The sequence below is a fragment of the Wolffia australiana genome, chromosome 15 (genome assembly GCF_029677425.1).
Source record: "Wolffia australiana isolate 7733 chromosome 15, ASM2967742v1".
Taxonomy (NCBI): Eukaryota; Viridiplantae; Streptophyta; class Magnoliopsida; order Alismatales; family Araceae; genus Wolffia; species Wolffia australiana.
Window position 1 is genome coordinate 13,653,889 of NC_135849.1, and position 16,905 is coordinate 13,670,793.

General features: G+C 39.5%; 2 protein-coding genes across 2 annotated transcripts; one reads left to right on the top strand and one right to left on the bottom strand.

The window, feature by feature from the left end:
- The first annotated feature begins 9,262 nt into the window (after positions 1–9,262).
- LOC144712787 (CSL zinc finger domain-containing protein) lies at positions 9,263–9,751 on the top strand. Its single transcript, XM_078587102.1, has one exon. The coding sequence runs from the start codon at positions 9,328–9,330 to the stop codon at positions 9,577–9,579; it is 252 nt and encodes an 83-aa protein (XP_078443228.1). The 5' UTR covers positions 9,263–9,327; the 3' UTR covers positions 9,580–9,751.
- Positions 9,752–10,300: 549 nt separating this feature from the next.
- On the bottom strand, positions 10,301–15,801 carry DWF5 (Ergosterol biosynthesis ERG4/ERG24 family). Its single transcript, XM_078587101.1, has 13 exons — positions 15,604–15,801; positions 14,866–15,088; positions 14,466–14,521; positions 13,387–13,489; positions 13,237–13,302; positions 12,990–13,103; positions 12,721–12,847; positions 12,332–12,432; positions 12,125–12,250; positions 10,998–11,062; positions 10,844–10,925; positions 10,698–10,780; positions 10,301–10,566 (listed from the first exon to the last, which is right to left on the bottom strand). Exons 1-13 carry the CDS (start codon positions 15,699–15,701, stop codon positions 10,500–10,502), a joined length of 1,311 nt encoding a protein of 436 aa, XP_078443227.1. The 5' UTR covers positions 15,702–15,801; the 3' UTR covers positions 10,301–10,499.
- Between the last annotated feature and the right edge of the window lie 1,104 nt (positions 15,802–16,905).

Below are 16,905 nucleotides of genomic sequence, written 5' to 3' on the forward strand. Positions count from 1 at the left end.
AATCAACTGATGATGTTAAATATGGGAGAGTTGACATACTCCTTTGTATCTTCTATGACACAAGGTGTAGCTTGACACCTTCTAGGTTGTTGTGTTAACTAATCGATTCAGTAAAATTGATCCTTGATTAATTAATCTTCATGTAATCTTATTAATCAATAAGGTCATCCCAATGAACAATATTGGGCCATTGAGGTTATCAGCTAGACAACTACATGAACCTTGAGGTTGGTGGATATGCTCTAATTCTGGGGACTTCTATTTAAAATTCCCAAAGATGTGGACTTTTAGAAAAATTTACTAGGACTTTCATGAAAATTTCTCACATAGTATAAATAGAGTAGGCACCCTATTTGATACCCATGTGAGTCATTTTGAGTTTCCTCCTTATTTTATACCTCCTCATCAAGTGCTTCTTAAAATGAAATTTGATTGATAGAAAACATAAGACAAGACCCATCCTTTTAAATATCGCGCTATTATGCTAGAAGGGAAAAAATCTGAAACACTTGAAGATAGTTTTTCTATGTTTTTGGTTTTCATAACTGTCTTCATAATTGAGCTCAAATCATGTCAAATGCGACTTCAAAATCCCAACAGATTGAAAGCCCTTTCAGACTCATCTACCTTGTAGGATGGTTGCCATTGACTCTCCCTCAAGGCCCCATCCTTGAGGAGAAGTGGTCACCACGACACTTTTGCTCCCCCTTTGACTCTCAATGTTTAATCACACACTCCTTCCTATGCTTCCTAATGTAAATATATGCAGCCAGAAAGCCAATCACAAATTCCATATTTCTTTCCATATTCATAAATATAATTTATTCATTAAAGTGCATGCGTGATTCTTATAAAGTAGTCCATGAATACATGACCAGACTTCATGAATTTTGATGATATACTAATACGGAGATTAATAGTCCTTAAGCATGTGCTCAAAATACTCTTATGCAAATAATATTCAAGAAGTACGTCAAAGTATCTAGATAGAATGACATTATTTAGGCTCACTCATTGATGAGTATGGCCATTTTGCAACCTAGTGTGAAGACGCTAAGGATAGATAGTAGATGCTCTTTGGCATAAAGAGTTCATTGGATTGATTTATACGACTTGGCAAATTATATTATAACAAACTTTCAATCAGCTTGATTCACCTCATAGTTGCGTAAGTGGTCCTTAGACCTGAGACACAAAAGTCTTGTGAATGGATATTTTACTTTGAGTATGACTTATGATTTATTAATCATGAAATTCTAAGCAATCTTAGTTTGGGTTCATCAAGAAGTCTAGGAAGATAGTTGAGTGATCAATATGGGATCATCCACCCTTGGTATAAAAGGAGATAGCTTAAGGAAGAGAATGTGATGAAGTCCTTGGCTAAGACAATAGAATATCGAAGAAGAGTTCTCCAATAATTTTGATCATCTGTACTAAATCAGATGACCGTTGAGGATTTGATTGTTGACCATACCCTAAGTCATCCTATACGTACATGGTACCAATCACAAATATGTTCTATGAATGAGTTGATAGATAATTTTTTGTATCTTATACAGCACGACGTATTCCATGGCACCCCATGAGCTAGAGACTACTGATTGGGTTAAATGGATGCATCATTAAGTAATCTAACTATATGATGGTATAAATAATTTATTTATATGGTCGATAAAAGTTAATAGGCCACTAGAGTCATTAACTAGACAACTAAATGGGGCTAGAGGATCACACAATTTTGGATGACGGAAGATATAATAAAAGTTGAAATTTTTATGAAAATAACTACTTAGTATAAACAGGGCAAGAACCTGAGCGATTTTCGTCCATGTCATAATTTTTTAATGTTTGTCCCCTTCTTCTCCATTCGGATGCGATCGGGATACTTTAAAGAATGATGATAGAGAGAGAATAAAATTCGTCCATGATGTTCAACGTGCTAGGGATCACATGGATATGTCTAGAGGCTGCATGATTGAGTATCACAACATGTCTCACCTGAAGATGAAAGAAATCAGGGATCACATTCTTGCCTAGGTGTTTTGATCATTATTTTTATATATGCCATTTGGCTTCCATTCTAAGTCTTCTTCTACATGTCTCTTTCACATGGTGTCACTTTTCACATGGCGGCGGTTCCATTTATACATTAAATATGGTGTATGGATAGAGAAGATCAAGACAAATCTACCTTAATTTTTTTGCCCACCACTCCTCTTGGGTCGTTAGATATTGCCACTTGAATTTGGAGCAATATAGGCCCTTCATTTTTTCTCTCTCCTTGTCTCATATTTCCTGAAGATTTAGTGTTGCAATACGTACTTGAAAATGTCCTTCAATGATGCACTAACACATGCATCATTTTTGCCAAAAAGCCCCAACTATTGGAGCTTAAACTGGCGCCCCAAATCAGAAAAGGTGACATTCATCTGAAAAAAGGAGAAAGCAGATAAAAATAATGGCATATTTAATGCATTTTTTTTGCCAATTATTCTCATTCTTCTGCACATCCTGGATCCTTAACAATGTGGGAGCGCATGTGGTGTGAAAATTGGTGTCTTTTTTGAATTGGCTGCACATTTTTTCAGGTTAAAAGCAAGAATTAAAAAATACACTGAAAGACTCACTTCAATCATTGGGTGCCCTATTTAGTGGCTGACGCTAGTCATTAACTACAACCAATGATGATATGATTGGAATCATTGGTCGCAATCCAAATGGATCAGTTTGTAACGTGAAGGGGGATCTTAACTAGAATAAATCACATTAAAAACTCATACAAAAATTTAATTTTGACTTGTAAATTATTTTCTTCACGAAGTTTAGGTAAGAAATTCCACAAACTACCAAAAAATTGGGAAAATATTATTTTCACTTTAAGAATATAATAATCCCCAAAATTTAAATAAATAAAAATACATATATTCTCACTTGTAAATTTATTTGTGGTATAAAGTTAGTTTCAAAAAATTCAGTTAAAATATCATAAAACAAGAAAAATCATAACTTCATTCTAAAAATGGTAAATGCATGGATTTATTACCATTCCAATGAAAATAAGCACATATAATACATGTACTTTCTTGTAAAAATAATATGTTATTTTTTATTATTGCTATATCAAATTTCTATGCTTTTAAACATCACACTGTAATAAAATATTTCATAGCTCTCAATGGACATCCTTGAGCCCCGGGAGGTCCCCTAGCAACATCGCCTACAAAATACCCTCCCTAATGAGATTGTAACATGGCTTGGCCTTTATCACAATCTTTGGGATCATCCTCGACCTTTGAAAAGGTCCCTACCTTGTGGTCTCTTATTCACATGTTTTACTTTCCTTCGTTCTCTTTGCGGACACAAAAGCTGCTGCTGCTGCTGCTGCATGCCTCTTGCAACTCTGACAAATCAATGGCTACCTCCAATCCCTGGTGTTACACCATCACGATAAACATTTAGGCCGTATTCTCTCCCCCTTGTTATTTAATCGGGTCTCGTAAAAAAAAAAAAAATCGGGTCTCGTCCCCATGTTTACTCAGCCCTGACTTGGTTCAGGGATTCCACCATCACCCCTACCTTCCTCATTGCAGCCAGCCTTGGTCTGATGTGTTTTGTCCTCAGTTCTTTGGCCCACTCCATTTGCCCCTTGATCATGATGGCCTACAGGTCTTTTGTGCCCATGCCCTAATCCTTGCTTCCTAATGTGGGTTTGTATTCCATTCTGGAAGGGGTATATTTGTCTCCTACCTGCATGTTAAATGAAGAACGAGTGACCCTGATCACCGCCAAGGTGTGCTTGTTTCCTCCTCCCCGGCTATCCCATGAATAATACTGATGGAGTGCGCCAACCTGACCCTTAGGAGGCATCTTCGGAGCTACCGTCGGCGTAATCAACATCCCCGCCGGTCCGCGTCCCGCCCAACTGGTACACCAAAGCGTTTGTGAAGACGCCTGGGTTTAAGTACCTCGGGTAAAGTACGTTCATAATCGTCGCATTTTGATCTTCATCGGTTCGTGCTCGTTCGATTCCTCATTTTACTGTGTTTGTTCTCATCATTTCGCGTCGGTATAGTCGTCTTTTGCGCTGTCGTTTGTCTTCGTGTCATTAATTTCTAGTACTTTATTTTGTTGTTGTTTTGTTATAAAAAGGTCCCCTTGTTGGGCCCCTTGTTGAACCATGTGTAAAAGGGGCCCATCATGGCCCTATATAAGGCCATGATGGGCATCACCAGATTCAGATCTGGTTTTCTTATTGTGGCAGTTATCGTCCAGAACTAGATCTCACAAGAGAAAGAGAAGAGAGGGAGAAGGAGAGATGGAAGAAGAGGAGGAAGGAGGAAGGGAAGGGAAGAAGAAATCGTCGTTGTTGGTAATCCGCTGTGCCCTTCTTGTCGACCGCTCGTCATGGAAATATTGCACATCGCATGCAACCTGAGTGCCATCCAGTCAACGGGAATTGTTGATGTTTCATCCTGTGGACGGGCAGAACGCGACGTCTTAACATCACGTGAACAACCCCCGCCTGCTATTTTCTACGTTGCCTCTGATCACCGACACCAACGATCACCTCTCGCGATTTCATCAGGGCGAGCTACATTCCGATGGCCGAGCACTTGTTCAAGGGAAGAGCCGTCTGGTGCCCTCGCTGATGCAAACGTTTGCATTTGCATTTGCATGGTTACGTCGCCGGGTGTTCTTTCCTCTCCACCTGCATTTTGACTGGCCTTTGCGATCACGATGCACCGGCTGCGGCAGTCCTTACGTCTTCTCAAGTGGGAAACCTCCCCACCCTATCCCGCGTCATCTTTGATAAGGAAAGTGAGATGCCCCGTATCAAGGAAGATAGAAGTAGAGAAGAAAAGAGAAGAAGATGAGGTGGCATCTCACAATCCTCGCTCAAATGCCATGCAGGCTGAATCACCAAACAAAAGATAGATAGAGATTAGAGGATGGACAGGGCGACGGGCGGAGCCGTTGCCCTAAAAGACATAAGAGAGTAAGAAAAGCCTCATTGAAACAAGCACATTACAGGGTTATTTATAGTCTTGGAATCAGACAATTTTACTGCAGATTGTTGTGCTTCAGTTATAGCAACCGACCATTTCATGGTCGTTTCCAAATGTATGGCTGTTTCCATATTCATGGCCATTTCCTCTTCAACGGTTTCTTGATTTACCTTTGTTTAAATAACAATCTTGGATCCCACGGTCTGGGCTGTCGCGTGTGTATGCGATATCACCTGTAGAACGCCATCGAGGGGTGCCGCCAGCCACACGTACGGTGACGTTTACCCAGGGTTTGGAACACTAGATTGTCCCGGAAGCACTTGTGATCGCGCCACTCACCAAGTGACTGCAGCTTCAGTGTGCCGTGTGGTTGTACTAACAGATCTGCGCTCCATGCAGTTGTTTTGTCAAAGCCTTTGGATTGTCTGCTAGTTGACCATGTGTTGATTGCCAAACTGTGCACGCCACCTGAACACAGCCCTGCCCAGCCGCCGCTTGAGTTGTTCGCGTGGTCATAACACCGTGCCGCCTGTGCCCAGCATCTCATAGTCCCCGCGCCAGTCGCGCCGATTGCTAGGCCAGTTGCACCTCCTCTTCTAGGGCCAACTTGGCATTGCATAACTCTTCCTCGCCACCAATCTTTGGTATCGAGCTCTTGCACTACGACTCCACCGTCAGTCGAGCCAAGCCGTGCCCGTAAACAATACGCCTCTGCCTATCTGCCCGCACCGTCCCTCGCACCGACGAAGACATCGACGACAAACGCTGCCATCGACGAGGTACGCCGATCCCCTTGCTCGTCAGTTATATTACGTCTTACAGTATATTTTCGGCTGCTCTCCACTGCGCTCAGGTTAGAATAGGTGAGAGAATATATCGAGAAAACTACGTCACGAGTGAATTCTTTGGTACAGGTCGAGCCCGTCCGTTACGTGCAAGCACCAATGGAATTATTCTGTTTGACGTTGTAGTCGCCGCCGTTGCTCTTACGAGGGTCAGAAGGTCACCGTCACTATCACCAGTCGTCCCCTCAGATCTCGGAGCTCGGCGAATTCCCACGAGTCGGCCTTGCATGTACATCTGCCTAGGATTTACGTCATCACGTAGTTACATATCCTTAGAGAATTATCTGATGGACGACGTTGATAACTTGCAAATTAACATGATTAATTAATGAATTTTATATTATATTTATGTGTTTTAATGACTATATTTCCATGTTATCATATTAAAATAAAGATAGATCATTTAACCTTTCATTTTATTATTAATTCTGATTTTTTATCATTTTTTATGGAATTTAACTTCATTTCAGTGAAGAAATATTTTTTACAGGGTTTTAAATACTTGGCTAAAGGTTGGTAAGTGTTTCCATGATTTTTCTGGAATTTTCCATATTTTTATATAATTTTTTGACCATTATATAGCCAAGAAATGATTTTTACATATTTAAATAACACATATATTATTTATTTGGCATTTATAATATATTTAAATATTTACTAAGGAGTATCCACGTCATTCGCCCGGGCGAATAAATGGATATATTTATTTAAATAAGAATAAAGAGAGAGAGAGAATGAGTGGTTATTATTATATAATAAATAGAGAGAAGAGAGAGAGAAGAATAGTCAACAGTAGCGGCTATGATTTAAAATATATAAAAGAGAGAAGAGAGAGAGAAGAATAGTCAACATAAGTGGCTATGATTTAAAATATTTAAAGAGAGAAGAGAGAGAAGAATAGCGGCTTATGATTTAAAATAAAAGAGAGAAGAATGGTCAAAGATTACGGCTAAGAGAATAAAAAAATATATATTTTTTAAAAAAAGACCTTTTGTCCTTTTCTTTTGTTTTTATTATTTCAGGGTGACGTGGAGAATTCCTAGCCGTTCAAATGACGAAATCACTTGCCAATGATTGCGGGCGGACGACGCGCACAACAACGTGTCAGGGCGTGATCCGAGAAAGCGGAAAACGAGAAATAATCATGCTAGCCAATCAAAACGGGCCATTTCCAAGCTTATTGGAGGAGAGATAAATAAATCCAACGGCTCAGATTTTTTCTCACTAAAACCTTGATATCTTGAGATCTACATGTCCGATTGGGCTGAAATTTTGAGGGTAAATTCGTCTTTTCCCCCTCTACAATCCAGACGGTTGGATCTTTAAATGGAGGTCTGGAAAAGGGCGAAAATCACTTTTGGAGGCTCTCCCCAAGCAATTGGCCAGGAAGGACACAGGAGGCATTCTGGAAGTCGTCAGATCTGGATCTCTTTATCAAATTTGTAAGTTTCTGAATTGTATTTGATCATCTTCTAGAACGATTCGAAAACGCCTTGGCATGGGCGAAATGTACATGCCCTAGATTCATGTTTTGAATGCATCAGCACTTCTTTTTGATTTGGATTCGAGATCTGACTTTTGATAATTAATTCTTAATTATTTTAGGACATTTCTGCTTCATTACATTTTTAATTTAGGGTCGAAATTGGGGCTTTCCCCAATTTCTTCACTTTCTCTCTCTAGGTTAATTTGATTTGTTTCTCTCTCTAGATTTCGGTTTTTATTGTTTAGGAATTTAATTTAATATATAAAAAACCCAAAAATAAAATTTGAACCGAAAATTCATCCATTTTGAACTCCAATTCAAAAATCACTTTCTTGATTATTAAATTCCCAATTTTAATTCTGAAAATTATTATAAATTTTATTAAATTGGGAAATTAATAATTTATATTTTTATGAGCTTAAAATAATAATAATATTTTTATCTGGAATTATCTGACCGAAATGAAAATTAAGTTTTAGTTAAGTTTGATTATTTTAAGAATATTATTTAATATTAATTGAATTAAATATTGCAAAATTCAAAATTACTTGACTTGATTCATAAAAATTGTTTGAAAATTCTGAATTGTTGCCTCCTTGCGGATCGACCCCTTGCTTGCTCTATATTCTTATTCAGTAATTAAGGGAATTATAAATTTATTGCATAAGTCTAAAAAGCGCAACGACCACGTAATTTTACGTGATTTTTTGGCTTATCAGTTACGTCTTACAGTATATTTTCGGCTGCTCTCCACTGCGCTCAGGTTAGAATAGGTGAGAGAATATATCAAGAAAACTACGTCACGAGTGAATTCTTTGGTACAGGTCGAGCCCGTCCGTTACGTGCAAGCACCAATGGAATTATTCCGTTTGACGCTGTAGTCGCCGCCGTTGTTCTTACGAGGGTTAGAAGGTCACCGTCACTATCACCAGTCGTCCCCTCAGATCTCAGAGCTCGGCGAATTCCCACGAGTCGGCCTTGCATGTACATCTGCCTAGGATTTACGTCATCACGTAGTTACATATCCTTAGAGAATTATCTGTTGGACGACGTCACTGACGACGTCCAAAATCAAATACTCCTCTGGTCACCCCAGCTTGTATCAATATATATATAAGGCTGTTTTTCATTTGTCCTACCATTTGTTCTGTTGTGCTGATACACCTTGTAGCTCTTGTAGTATCCTATTGGCGGCATGTCCCCTTTCTTGGCTGCTTTATGTTATCACTTCTCCAAAATAGGGAAAAAGGAATAAAAAGGATAATAAAATTGTGTTATCTTTAGAGAAAAAGAAGAGAGAGGGGGGAGAGAGGGAGAGAGAGAGGGGGAGAGAGAGAGGGAGAGGGGGAGAGAGAGAGGGAGAGGGAGAGAGAGAGAGAGAGAGAGAGAGAGGAAGAGAGAGAGGAAGAGGGAGAGAGAGAGAGAGAAAGAGAGAGAAAATTTCGAAATGATATCTGTAAATTGTTTAATTGTTGATATGTTCTTTTGTCCCCTGTGGCTGGCACGCTGTCTGGTGTAGAGACTGGGAGAGGATGAGCGGTCCAGTGTCGTGTGCCGAGAAAGTGATGAATTTAGTCAAAAACTGGGAAGAGTGATGGGACGGGGACACACGGCTAAGTTGACATTACGTCCACATCCATCACCACCCGTCATCCGCCCCGTCACGTCCAAGCCATCCCATTCACGTCTCTTCCTCATCTGTTCTCCTTTCTCAGTCATATGTAGCTCTCATTTCTGCTCTTTCTTCTTGCGTTAGATTTTTTCAAGTACTAAACCCCACGTCTTTGCTAAAACAAAGACACGTCTTTACTTTACAACCGTCGGATCAAACGCCTGGGATCGCGATTTACAACCGTCGATCTCGGGATTTGGATCGAGATGAAGCCGAGGGTTCAATTTAAATAGTCGTTGGGAGGTTCGAAGCGGTTCAAAATATAGGTTGTTCTTGCTGCCGTCGTTGTAGCTTCGCGGGAAGAGGGAAGGAAGAAGGATGTCGTACGACGAGGTGGAGATCGAGGACATGGAGTGGAACGAGGAGCTTCAGGCGTTCACCTACCTCTGCCCCTGCGGCGATCTCTTCCAGATCACGCGGGAAGAGCTTCGAGCCGGAGAGGAGATCGCGCGCTGTCCGAGTTGCTCCCTCTACATAACCGTGATCTACAACCAGGAAGACTTCGCCGGCGCTCCGGAGAAGAATAACGCCGCCCAGCCTCCTAAGCAGCAGCCTATCACCGTCTCTTGAGCCTGCACGCCGGCCGGTTCGATCTTGATGTTTATCTCAGACGCGGATCTAGGGTTAGCCGTCTTGCCTTTTTATTTTGTTTATTTGTTCTGATTGCGCCCTCTTTGAAACCTCTTCTTCTTGTGGAATGTTGTCGGGATTGTTAGTTTACGAGATAAAGTGGTGTTATTCATCGTTTTTGTCCTATCCGCGATCGGAAATTCGATCGATCTGTCAGTAATTCGAATGATCTGTTCCTCTTGATCATGAATGTCCATACCTTATCCGATCGTGAGACCCGTTCGTGATCCGGTATATTGGATAGCCCAGTATAAACAATTGAAATTGTAGGATTTGGTCTCATATCCGCAGCGGCGAGGAGGAATCATCATGATAGTACAAACCTGTCGGTTGATCACGTTGCCCAGAACGTGGTCGATCAGAGTGCAGATTTGATTAAACTGAAGATCGCTTGAAAAATTACGATGAGGGTTTCTTTACTTTACTTGTTATGGTGGCTCGTGGGTACTAAAGAGCTTCAAATACCTTTCATGAAGATTTTGGGCCATCACTTGCAATTGCCCCTAAAGGTGAAAAACATATGACCAGTATACGGGCTTTTAGTTTCACTTTAATTCAGCTGATTCATGAGCTCAAGGACAAAAAGATACCCCAGTAATTGTCTTTTTATTTTTTTCCCTCAAAGTTTTCTGGTAGATTGCTAGAGAGCTGTAACAGGAGATTTAAAAAATAGGGGAACTTTCCACCAATTGGATCACAAGAACATAGTTCACTTTTCCACGTTCAATTTCACAGGGAGGGAAGATAATTCACTTTTCCAAGTTCGTTTTCTACCAATTGAATCAGAAGAGGATAGTTCACATTTCCAAGTTCATTTACCCAGAGAGAAGAAAGTTCACTTTTCCAAGAGAAGGATAGAACTAGTAAAGGCCGGGAACGATTCTGTAGGGCACTTTCTGGCAATACAGCTTCCAGTACTTGCCGTACCTGCACACAGTCCACAGAGAGGATTATTATACCTCTAATCTAACTGGTAACTTGCAATGGAATATGATTTGAAGTTATCATATTCCATCAGTAATTCAGGGTTAAGGTGTGCGGAGAATGGAGACACCCACTTGGAGGAGCACCGGTCATCGTCACGTTTGGCGCGGTCCGTGAGAAGAATCGTCAGGAAAACAACGTAGAAATATGGCAGGAACTGTAAAAAGGAGATTAGAATACTCCTGATTCCACAAATAAGTGATTAATGGGCGATAATTACATGGTTGAAAAGTGCAGGAGCCGTCCAGAAGAAGGCGGCGAGAATCTCCGGCACGTAGTGGAAGTGCCTAGAGAGACCCCACCTGCGCATGTTTTAAACGTTTAATCAGGAGGAGTTCATGTTATAAAGAGAGTTTAAGGGCAGGGCCACTCACCAGCCGGATGTCAAGAGGAGGCTCGTCTTCGTCTCCCCCTTCGAGGTACGGTACGAAGCCACAATCTGCACCACAGTTATCATTGTCCCAATCCCATATCACATAGCTTTTACTAGTTGAGAATCATTCTGATCTTTTCTTTCTTTTTTGAATAATGAGAGGAAGGTCACCTGAGGTTGGTGATCCTCCCCGAGATTTTACTACATAATTCCGATCAAAATTTATTTCATTAAATTATAACTTCTCAGTTACTAAAATAAGGATTAGCCGTCACTGATAACGATGACCAGAGGACGGCGTTATTATTGACATTGTCATCGCCTTTGTCATTCTGGTTGCCGAAGATAAGGAGGATAATGAGGAGAGGACAAATGAGGAGATAGAGAAGAGTTACCAGAGATTGAGAGAGGAGGTATAGAAAAAGAAAGGGCCAGAGAGAGAGGGGGAGGGAGAGTAGCTCTCACTTATAATTATATTTTTTAAAATTTTCACAATTCTTTGTTCCCTCGACATGTAAAGTGGCCATGTCACCTCATTGTTCTCATTGTCAATGCGATCCACTCATGGATGACGATTTAGTTGTCTTTCACACAGTGATGATGATGACAATGACAATAAGGGAGGACGACAAACCTCATATTTAGTTTCCATGATCCTAGCTATAACTATATTATCAACACCTCATATAGTTTCCATAGCTACTGATTTGTAGTAAGATATGGCCTGGTAGAAGGTGGCCTCTGGTGGGATTCTCAGAGGTCAACTTAATAGTGATGATGAATAGTCATCATGGTCATCATTTATCCAAGCCCAATAACGGATGCCAATGATGATGGCGAGATTCGGGGATACCAATCACAAATTTGTCATCATCTGTCAACCCTGGTTCTGCATCAACGACTAAGAGGACAAATGGGCGATGGTATTTTGTCTTTATCAATGTCATCCGTGATCAAGATTTGTCATCATCATCATCCATCCGCCAATGATGAAATTTTGTTATGACCATTTGTTGAAGCCACCCATGGATAACAAAGATGATATAGTTTCTATTTGAAAGAATCCATGGATAACGAAAACGATGATGAAATTTAGAGATGACGCTAGTTTAGAAAATCTGGACTCACTTTGGTGGGTGTTCTCCCCCAGATAGTGCACTTGCCGCCAGTCCTACGGAAATACTGCCGCTGCCAGTCACATTCATAATTGATGTAGATGCACAACAGCCCCGCCGCAAGGATTGATAAGGCCGCCTGAATAGTTGATGAGTTAGACTTCAATCAATCCCCATAATACTCGACTTTTTCGCTAACCCAGTTAATCAGAAGACTTACAGACAAGCCCAAATTCACCGGGTGGTTGACCAGATACATCCCTGGAGATGTGTAGATCGAAGGCACCCATACCAAGCATCCCCAGCAGATGTAGAATCCGGCTGAGGCACAAGGAGGAATAAAAAAACAGGTTTGTTAGGATTTTAAATTACTTTCAAAATTGTATCTCTAGATTTAGAAACAAACGTGATGAACTTGGGGAGGAGACAGAGAGTGGAAGAGTGAGAAAGGAATAGAGGAATCCAAAATCTACATAATTTGACTCGATTAACAGTAGATAAGAATCCAGCGATATAGGAAAGGACCAGAATACCCCCCTACTTGAAGCGTAAATTGAATTTAAGGACGCATTGATACATTAAAGCATGATTTTGTTTTCTTTCCCATACCTCTGTCGTGGGCAATGTCCATAGTGCTCCAGTATCCTGACTCCCACCAGAAGAACTTGGAGACATAAGCAAGCATCAGTATCGTGTTTACGAGCATTGAGTCGCTGACCCGCCCATTTTCTTCATACTGCAATCAAGTGGCAGAGAAAAATGGTAACCAATGGGGTTTGTTTTGCTCTATGATGCAACATAAAAAATATTCTTCTTAAGAGGAGACAGAAGCATGCTATTCTGAAATCAAGAAGGGATAAGGGGAATAAAATACTTACCTGTTTGATGCAATAAGTCAAGGCCAAGACAGCCCACGACATCATGCCGAAGCGACAATTTGTGAAGACCTTGATGTCAAAGTTTTCTCCAATTCTTGGATAAAGTTCCATTCCCTAAGTCATGGATAAAATAAAATCCATTGTGAATTAACTTTATGTAGGAACATTGTCCATATATAACTGATCACCTTTTGATAGGAGCAACAAAAATTAGTGAACTTAGTAACATGAAAAAAATCAATTGTACCCAATAGAAATCAATGATCAGGTTCCCTGATGATCCAGAGTCTGTCGATGAGGGAGCCAAATGACCCTGAAATACGAAATAATAGACCAAAGATTATCGATATCCGCAGCTCAAATAACTAAACAAAGAGGACCGGCCAATTGATCTTACTTTAATGTGGAGTAAAATGCAGAAAACAAGGCTTCCCACTATCAATGCTGAGAAGATTTCCCCCAAATGGTCGTAAACAACAACCGGATTGAATATTCTAAACCTGAATGCAATGGATACCGAATTATTATACAAAAGAAATGAAAATTTGAGAGTTTATGACAAAAGCTTGCAAAAATGTTTAGCAACAAAACCTTCCCTCTTAAACAAGGTAACATCATGTAGTGATCAAGTCCCACTAAGAATTTATAAAGGGGCCCAAAAAGGCATCTGAGAGGCCCATTAGGCTCTCAAAGTGGGAAACATTAATTTGGTTTTCTCTTAAAAGGTATCAACACCCGTCGATATAACTGACTGACAGTTGATGAATATAAAGTAGTTATTGGACCCAAGGGCCATTTCCGGCTTCACATGAAGGTCAGACTTGCTGCATTCGGCAAGTTGTTGATCGTCCTCTTCTTCGTCTTCTTCGCTCTCTATCCTGTATTTCTCTTCCATTAATTGATCTAAGATAGACTTCCCCTCAAGATTCTATCAAACATCAGAACGACAATCGAGTCAATTGAGTTATATGGCCAGAATGATGGCCAGTTAAATTCAGATGATAATTCCCATAGAAGCAGACTAATTTCACTCTTAGCAGTGAAAATAAGTCCAATATATTTTTCCTCCCACTAGATAACGAGAGCATGATGAACCAAATTAAATTCGGCATTTGTCCGACCATTGTACGCACATCTTGTACATTATTTTTTAAATTCAATACGTTCCACTATTTTAACAACTTAAATAAAAATGAAAACTTTTGCTGCATGAGAAACACCATTAGACGGCTTCCATCACGCCGGATATATAATACAAGTCAAGGCCAGTATTTGCACAATTCATATCAAACGATCAAGTGACCGAGTCTAGGAGAGTATGCGTCGACTACCCTTGATACTTAGGTTAACAACTAACTTGATTTAATGGACAGGAATTCGTTAATCATAACAAATAATGTAGAAGGTACAAAAAACAAACATTATCATGAAGTGTAGACGGGAAATATATTCCAAGTCCACAGGAAGAGACATTACCACCAAAGACCCAGATAAGCCACTAATGTTACTGCATATGCCTGCATGCCATTCGCCTGAAAAAAAAAGGAAAAACAATAAAATATTGGCAAATTTCATCTGGCAGGAATTTTCTCAGTAAAGAGATAAAGAAAGACGGATGGAGCCGAAGATAAGGTCGAATCAACATTAGAGACAGAAGAATATAATTCAAAAGACACTACATATGGTTTAATAAAAGTGTTAGTCGCATTGAGAACAGTATCATGCCCTAGAAACCCCTATGAAAAAATCACTGCAAAATGAATAATATATAAAATCAAATTGAAGTAAATGACTGTGAAGGTGGTGATAGTACCATCGACTAAAGAGAAAAGAAAAATTCATGATAATAAAACGCAGATGAGAGAGAAACCAAAACCTTGTACACAGGTATGTTTCCGTTTGGAGAGATGGGTCCTTCAACTCGTTTACCAGGAAGCGCCAACTGGAGTACAGCTTCAAATAATCCATAACAGAAGATAATTTTCCAGGCAATTAAGGATGGCGACGGCCAGATATCTGTGAGGCCCTGAAATCCGTTCTGCTTCAAATGTTCCCAAGTGAGAGCAATAGATCCATCTGCATGTACCATAGTGTACCATCTGCATCAAAAAAATCAGAAACATCAACAAGACATCGAAGAAAACCTTATTTTCAACACAACGAACAGAACATAACATTCCTAGTTCTGGCATGAGAGGGAGGAGATCCGATGAATCCAATTAATATAGAAACTTATCACTTAAAGACGTAAAACATAAGCAAAATGTCGGAATTAACAACTGAAAGAAACAAGGTTAAAAATTAGGGGTCTCCATTGTCCTCAGGAAGCTAGCAAGTAAATAATCGCGCAACGTAACCGATAATTTCATCAATCAATTCAAACTATTTTCAGCACTTAATTAATTTGCAGTTTCAGCACATAATTACATTCACTTCACCAGCGTGAAAACAGCGATAAGCCACGGCGGATCCAGGAGCAGGAGAGTTTCGCATACTCAGTAAGAAAATCAATAAACAGCCGTGACAGAAAGTAAAGGTCAAGACAATTCAAAAGAAATTATAGCCAGCAGATTCTACAAGAAAAAGGAATTCCAGACGCGAACCGAGGACTCACAGAAGAATCACGAAGGGGGGGCAGAGTGCGAGCAGCGAGATCATGGAAGCGAGAGTGACGAGCATCGAGTGGACGGTTCCCTTGTCGGATTCCGCCATTTTCGAGCCCTTCTTCTTCTTCCTTCTCTTCCGCGGAGCGAATCTGAGGAGGCTGCCTCTGCAGCCACGGAGCGCCCAAGCACGTGAGAACTCGAGATCTATCAGAAATTATGGAATATTTCCCCTGAAGTATATAAAATTAGACAAAAGATGTGCTGGAGAGTGGCAGTCTGACCCCATTTGGTAAACAAGTGCCCACTAAGTCCCATTTCATCTTTTACATCTCAATTTTCAATTTACTCTTCTTATAGTCACTTGTTCATATTTTTGTTCAGTGTTTATCACTTAATCTTGCATTTATTCTCCTTCTTGTATTAAAATTTTCGTATTTTTGTTAACGTTTTATCTTGAAATTTACCAGTTACTCCTCTTCGTGTATTTATTGTTTTATTCTCTCAATTTTGCGCTTAGCGCTCTTCCCGTATTTATTTCTTGTATTATTGTTTGTGTTTTTTCGCTAATTTTTTGTATTTAGTCATCTCATTGTTTTTAATTGTTGCATTCGATTTTTTATGTTTTATAACTCAACTAGGCATTTGCTCCTATTCTCATATTAATTTTTCCGTATTTTCCATGTTATTATTTATTTTTTCATATTTCTTAAATATTTAGACTGTCCAATTTGCATTTACTCCTCTTCTTTTTTCATTACTATGTTCTTAGGTTTATCTCTCAATTATGGATTTACTCCTATTCTCGTATATATATTCGTATAATTTTTCAGACTAGGATGAGGACCAGACCCCACCCAAACTGTCTTGTCATAGGGGGAGTAGAGATTTGATAAGGTCGATCGAACCATGATGTTAAATCCAGTAATAGAGGATATAGCTTGGTACGATAGATGGGATCATAATCTGATAGTTTAATGTACAACCTATATTTTTAATTGTTTTGATGGGTAGGAAGAACTATAATAGTTTTAAAAGATATGAAAACAATCAAATATTTCAAAATTATTCCAGCCTTGATTGTTTATGTTTCAAAACGAAAATCAATTCTTAAGTGCTCATATTGTATCAATGAAAGTAATATCCGAAAGTAACTATGCATTGAAATAAGTGTATGATAATGAACATGAATTTAGATACATAGTTAATAAAGTAACTGTAGGTATATGAGAATGAGAATATTTCATCAGGCATGAAATCAAAAAGTCTTAACTAAAGAAAATTTTTATACTTGTATTTAAAGATTAGAAAAT

Excerpts from the sequence above, each read along its gene's own strand:
- LOC144712787 (XM_078587102.1), top strand. The coding sequence starts at position 9,328 with ATGTCGTACGACGAGGTGGAGATCGAGGACATGGAGTGGAACGAGGAG.
- DWF5 (XM_078587101.1), bottom strand. The coding sequence starts at position 15,701 with ATGGCGGAATCCGACAAGGGAACCGTCCACTCGATGCTCGTCACTCTC. Across the intron at positions 14,522-14,865 it reads GAAACATACCTGTGTACAAG|GCGAATGGCATGCAGGCATA; the intron begins GTTTTGGTTTCT and ends TTTTTTTTTCAG. Across the intron at positions 13,104-13,236 it reads TGATCATTGATTTCTATTGG|GGAATGGAACTTTATCCAAG; the intron begins GTACAATTGATT and ends TCCATGACTTAG.